Source organism: Anser cygnoides, chromosome 2, assembly GCF_040182565.1.
Source record: "Anser cygnoides isolate HZ-2024a breed goose chromosome 2, Taihu_goose_T2T_genome, whole genome shotgun sequence".
NCBI lineage: Eukaryota > Metazoa > Chordata > Aves > Anseriformes > Anatidae > Anser > Anser cygnoides.
Genome location: NC_089874.1, coordinates 107903572 through 107910345, shown reverse-complemented (window position 1 = coordinate 107910345; position 6774 = coordinate 107903572). Strand labels below are relative to the sequence as shown.

Below are 6774 nucleotides of genomic sequence, written 5' to 3'. Positions count from 1 at the left end.
GCTTCATTTAGCAGTAAAGCAGGAAGGCGTCGCCTAAATGATTAACCGTGACTTGTACCTGAGACCTTACTTAGCTAATAAGGTGTCTTCTTACCCCTCCCAGCAGCACCCGCCACAGGTCAGAATTACGCAGGTAGGCGGCAGCCTTTTCCTTGCAGCTCCAGGGGGAAGGTCGTGCTTTCACAACGCGTTTGTTCAATGGAAGGCGTAGCTGTGGAACACCGCCTGTCCTCGGTTAAGGTGATCGAGGCATGGTGCTCATTTTTATGGGAAGGCACCTGCAAGTAAGATCATCAGTTCCTAATTTGGGGCCCCGCTGCTAGAACAGTTCTGACTCCTCTGTAATTTTGTTTCTAGCCTGGTTGAAATGAGCAGCAGCTAAGGTTCAGGGCTCTAACCAGACAAACATTGAACGTGACTGTCCCAGCTGTGCTGTGTAACACGCGATGCTTCCCATTTTCACAAGTAGGCCAAGACAGAGCAATGAAATGCCACTTTAAACAACTTTTTATTAGCAATGCATAAACAAGAAATTGCATTTCAGTACCGCGTAACATGAAAACAAGCAGAAATTGATTCTGCTGCCGTTCTCTGTGATGACGGCTGATGCCCCTGGTGTAGCCGAAGCCGCACCAAAGGCACATGCGCAATGACAGCACAAAAGCAAGAGAAGTTCAGAGGGGAAGGGTTTGTGCTTTAGGACTGTTAATGTCCAAAAAGTGCATCTCCTGCTTGGGCTTTTCTTTTTTCTTAAGGAGGGGAAAGGGGGGGGGGGGACCAACTTTATTAGAAACACAGCTCAAGTAACACACGCCTCCTTTCATCTTTGTTTTGCTTTCTGATTCAGGTAATGTAACCACCGGCCCCTTCGATAGAAATGTGCCTGTCTTAAATGGTCTGAGCCAAACTGGGGCTGCGGCCTCTCAGCGTCCTGTAAGCTGGGTCCTGAGACCCTGAGACCATTTATGCTCACACGTCAATGGGATTGCTTATGTCCGCCAAACTTTGGAAGCCAAACTTGCATCAACTACTGCCCGTGTCTTTTAATTCCAGATTTAGCACCCCGTGAAATACAGTTTAACAGTCCTGCACAGCCTGTCCTGCAAAATCCAAAACGCTGCTGGCCCACGGTGTGTACGTAGCACTGGCACGGCTGGTCAGAGAGACACAGGGAGGACCCAAAGCTTAATGTAAATGCTGCACCCGCATGGGAGGCACCAGGATGCATTTTTCCTAATGGCTGCTCATATTTTGCACTTGCAATGGTGGTGTTGATGGTGTTTTTTTCTAATTAAACAGGTTAATAATCCAATGGGTCTTGTTCAGCTGTGACTGTCCCTTAGGCAGCACCTCTAGATGAGGACTGTTTGCTTAGGAAATGTGTTCTGATTAGCTACAGAGCCGTCTGTCCCAAAGGGCTTCCTCCGGGACTGCTGTACACAGCCTGTCCCTACCACCAACTCCGACTGCGGTGCTGCTTCTGTTGCCTCGGGACGCAGAGCGCAGGCTACGTATGGACCTCAGATTCAGGTCAGCCGGGCAGTGCTGCTGCAAAACAGCCCAACCAAAACGTTACTGCGCTGGGGCCCAGTGCAAGCACGTCAGCAGAGGTGTCGCTACATAAAGTCAGCCGAGCCCGTAGATTTGCTACCTCGCTCCATCTCCTGGTTACGACGCAGTTTGAGTGCTGGCTGACTGCAAGATGCAGTCACGCCCTTTGCTTAGCCAAATGTGGTGATGTTACGGCTGTTCGGAGCTCACCGCGCTTTGACCCGGTGCTGACTGCGCCTAGCCCCAGCAGCGATGGAGGCTCGCAGCGCAGGCTCCTGCAGCTCCGACACCGGGCACTCGCCTCTACCAGCAGCTCCCAAAATGCTTTCACCAGCTGGGGCTGCTTTGATGTCCTGGTTCCTGCAGCTGGGGCATGGACGGGCTTGCAGCTTACTCTAGGTCAGCCGCGCAAGGACCAGCCCTGGGATTTTTCGGTGTCAAGCCAAGAAGGCGCAGCGAGGGCTCGCTCTGCCCTGGGCCGACACCAGGCCTGCCAGCAGGAGGGACCGCGGATCAAGCTGCCACGAGGGCAGTGACAACAAACTTACACATATGCATCAGGAAACACGGTCTGTGTCTCTCTGTATCACATCAGACTGAGCTAATGCACCTCTCTGCTTGTTTTCCTACCTTCACTACTTTCAGCGAGTAGTTACCAAAAGACAGGAAGCAGTAATAAAAAAAATCAGACGGAAACAACGAAACAGATCTTTATAGCTGGACTCAATATTCGTAAACATTCCCAGATTTACCTTAAGATATATCCACAGATACAAAAGAAAAAAAAATAATAACCTAGTGCAGCTCCAAGTTAGCAACACGGAAGTACCATAAAATGTCTTGGTAACGTTAACAGAACCCATACGCTGTAGCACCAGCCCTGTGTCGGTGCCGCGCAGGTGAGCCTGAGGAAGGCGTTCCTAGAAGATGTACGCAGTGCTGGAGGAGGTAAAGCACGGAGACAGCAATCGTGAGATGAAAGCCGGAGCTTTTGAATTACTTTTAAACTCTACAGCATGCAGCCAGCGGCTAATGGTGGACGCTGATGCTGAACTTGCCTGGGAGACAGAGGGAATGCTTGAAAGAGAAGGGGGAACAACATCATGGCTGTGATAAAAACGTTCTCCCCGCTTCTGGCTTAAAAACAAAATAAAACCAAGCAACCTGACCAAAAAAAACCTCTCCAAGTGATTGCCAGCATTTCTCTCTCAAAGGTGAGGGCTGGAGATGTCTCAAAGCCTGCGCTGCGTGCAGGAAAAGTGGGCGCTCCTCAGCTGCCCCCTCCAGTGTTTGAAGTAACGAGACCTGGGTTACAGCACTGGGCTGGACACGGTGACTGCGCGCTCAGCATGCCGCCGGGTTACATAAGCAGCTTTATTGCTATTCTGCGAGTACTTCCTTCCCTTCGTGCAGCCCAGCCAGTGCTCGGCTGCTGTTCAATCATTTTCGTTAACAAACCTGCGCCAGAAGAACCAGCTGACCGATCTTTACAAACCCGCAAAAGCATGAAAAAAAAAAGCTGATAGAAATTTTACATTTCCTTCCACATGAATAATTAACACAGACAAAGGCTGTATAATGGAAAGGCATTTTATTTTCGCCCAGTAACACCCCTCCCAGTATAACAGAAATAACGGGAAAAGGGAGGAAAAAAAACCAGCCAACAAACCCCATAAGCGATAATGTCACCATGAACATTTGCAGCTTCAGGTTCTGTGTGTGTGAGAGCTGCAGCAAGGCTCTGCTCGCTCCCTCCATCGCAGCAGCGAGGCACAGCTGGGTTTGAATCCTCCACAACCAGGGTCATAGATGAAACAAGACCGACGCTGCCCGCGGCACTTTTAACTCCTTGGGTCTCCCACGGTCCATCTAAACAGGCTGTGGGCATATTAACGAAGCTAGAAAAATAACGAGATTGTAAAAATTCCCGGAAGGGAGCTCACTGTGCTGGTCCCACCTTCCTTTCAGCAATAATTCACTCTAAAATGCCTATGGAGAGCAAACTGCCTTGAGGGGCTGAAAGCGTTAACTCTAATAAAGGTAACAGCCAACACACACATAAATAGGACTCGTTTTCTTTTTAAAACATCACGGGAAGGTCAGTTCCCACTGCATGATTGATGGAGACTCCCTAAATATTAATAAATACATTACACCTATTTACAGGCTTCCGCTTTCATCCTGACGCTGCCGCGAAGCTCCGAGCAGGGCCGGGACGTGCAGGGCAGCGCCGCGGGGGCTCGCGGGCGAGCGACGGGAGGGGAGCGGGGATGCCAGAGCAAGCAGCGAGGCGGAAAGCTGCGACCAGCCCTCTCCCTCCGCAGAGATGCAGGCAGCGTAGGAAATGAGCTCCCCGCTCCACGCCACCCCCTGCGAAGCTGGCCGGAGGCTCAGCCGCTGCCCCACAGCGCTGCCGAGGCGGAGGGGCCTTGGCACGTCCCGGGGGATCGCTCGGGATTTCTTGGTCCTTGCTGCTGCCAGCTCTGCGGTGCCCTGCGTCCGTCTCAAAGGGGACGAGGAGCTGCCGGGCAGGCTGCGGCCAAGCGGCTTGAAGAGGCCGAGGAAGAGGACGGGGAGCAGAGCGTCAGAGCGACTGCGGCACGTGGGCAGGGCGCCCGCAGGAGGAAATCGAACCGGCGGCGAGAGGGGGAGCTCAGAGTGAGACTTCACGCCTTTCTTTCCGCCCGGTTCTCCCGACGCACGACGCAGCAAACCCGAGGCCTGGTTTTGGCACAGGAATGAGAAAAAGTGCTGATGTGGTGAGATCAGGCGACCCTTCCGGCTGCAGCAGGGCCCTGCCGAGCAGCCCCTGCAATCCTACGTCCTTGCCCCCCCACGCCAACACTCCGGGTGCTTTAACATGCAAAACGCTTCCAGAGGTACCCCAAAAAGGCCCTGACACCTGACCTTACGCAGACGGGGCAGCCGAAGAGGGAGAGCTAGCTCTGGCCCTGCTTTTCCCGTTTGGTTTGGGTCAGAAAGATGTCAAAACGTTACTTCCATCAGCTCTGCATATGCGAAATCCTCGTTTTCCATTTAAAGAAAAAAAAAGGAGGGATGAATCTCTGGGAAGGCTGAAGGAGACTTCTGCCTGTGCTTTTCGAATCACCTTGAATATATACGAGTGGCTGCTCCGAAGGCTGCAGCGTTACGTGCGAACAGACCTTGGGGAAGGGGAAGGGGAAGGGGAAGGGGAAGGGGAAGGGGAAAGGGAAGGGGAAGGGGAAGGGGAAGGGGAAGGGGAAGGGGAAAGGGAAGGGGAAGGGGAAGGGGAAGGGGGAGTCGTCTTCCCCTGGGCAGCAGCAGCGACCTGCGGTGGAAGTGGAGCCGAGCCGCCCGCACCACGGCACGGGGCCACCCCAGGGCTGCCTCCCCCCCGGGCTTCCAGACGCACCAGACTTGGACGGGAGGATTTGTTTTGGTGAATGCACCACTAAAATCACGTCAGGTTAAATCCGGTCCCAGCTACTTTGGAGCAGTTCTGAGGTATCTCTCATTAATCCTTAGTATAGAAATGTTAATAAATAGATCTGAAACTTTTTTTTCTGCTATGTCACTCTATAATACACTGCTATATAGATATTAAATACGCCTCAGGGTATTAAAAAATTTATGAAAAAGTTACAGTAGTTGCTTTTCAAGTATTAATAACTCGGCTATATTAGCTTGTTTTGAAATACCAAAACGGTCTGGCCCTAAATTATAGACTGAACTCTGGCTACGCCTGCATTAAAAAAAAAAAAAAGTACTTTGAACATAAAAAAAAAAGTGCAAAAAAAGCATGTGATGTCAGTTAACAGTGTACCATCGTTGGAACTTCTAGCCAACTAGTCTAGCACTCTTTTGTGAGCAAATTAAAAAGGGAAAAAGAAAGAAAAAAAGGGATGGGGGGGAACAGAGAGACTGCTCCCAATCTGAGACAGCACCGTCCCAAATTTCAGCAGAATCCTAATTTTTACAGCCAAGTTACAAACCCCAGAAAAAATGGGGTTGCCAGTGGATATGCTGTCAGACATAACGATAGCAGTATTTGCGCGCTCCCCTATAATACAAATGTACACCTTCACCCACCCTCTCCTCGAAGGAACCACGAGAACAACTTTACAGGTTTCCAGTCAAAATGAGAAGCCTCCCTTACGTCCTCCCCACACGCTGTGCGACTGTCTACTGCTAAAATTTACTAGTAATCATCACCGTACATTGGAGATAGAAAGTATTAGAACTACTAAAACCTGCTCAGGAGACGCTCAGAAGACCACTAAGGCTTAAGAAGGCCAGCAGCCCCGGGGAACAGCCAGCCACACGGGCCGACAGCCGTCACGTATTTTGCCCCGGTACACAGACCCCGGGAAGTCCCGGTCTGGACCCTGATCTCAGAGCAACAGAAATGGTTCACAGGAAGACCGACTGGACCGCCGCTGCTCACGCGAGGTGCCTGGTGTGCGAACTGACTCCTTGTTGCTTAATCTAGGATGTGAGCATTACTAGCCTGGTAACGCCAATACGACTTACTGTCTGCTACTGTGCTAACACTGACACCTTGTTAGATTTGGTTCTCCATCAAACATGTTTTAGCTCATCTCCTGAAAAATGATTCGAAGAATGGTTTAAAAAAAAAAAGAGGACTGAAAGCAAGAAAAAGCTTTCTAGTTTCAATGCACACATACAAAAGAGGCAACAATTTCAAACTACTGATTTTCTTCCAGTGCTGACCCGTTGCATCCCATTCTGTACAGATAAAAACAGCCTTCTGTGTCTCTGGAAAGCATTGGAGTAGGAAACCCTGTGATCTAATGCAAATTCAAGCCCGTCGAGTGAAACGAAGCAACGGAATGAGAATCCAGTTTTCGTGACCTTTCTTATGGATGGTGACCTCATGAAGACAAAAGCAAAGCAAAAGGCACAAGGCTCAGATCTCATTGATAGTTCTTTCAGAGGGGCAGTATTCAGAGGTTCCTGGCGAGGACACGTAGAAGGACTGCGTCTTCCTTTTTAACCTGGCTCGCTTGTTGGCCAGAGAGAGGCTGCGCCGGCTTGAATTGATGATTTCTGAAATAAACTTCTTGCAGTCCACGCACACCTCCATCGTGCTCCAGTCCTCCATTAATTCTTTGGGAAACTGCAGCTCTTCACTGGACTTATCCACGGATTTGGACCTTGACGCCAACCTGAAAGGGAAAAGATCAGGGCTCCTCTCACTATTTAGCAGCATGGCAGCGGGCA

The 6774-nt window shown here is 50.6% G+C and overlaps 1 protein-coding gene across 4 annotated transcripts in view; it reads right to left on the bottom strand.

The window, feature by feature from the left end:
* Positions 1-489: 489 nt before the first annotated feature.
* Positions 490-6774, bottom strand: part of SPIRE1 (spire type actin nucleation factor 1) — a 140932-nt gene continuing 134647 nt past the window's right edge. For all 4 annotated transcript variants that reach the window (XM_066991192.1, XM_066991193.1, XM_066991194.1 and 1 more), the window contains one exon: positions 490-6719. In XM_066991192.1, the coding sequence (XP_066847293.1) occupies positions 6461-6719 (259 nt within the window). In that variant the 3' untranslated portion in view covers positions 490-6460. The remainder of the gene's footprint in view (positions 6720-6774) is intronic.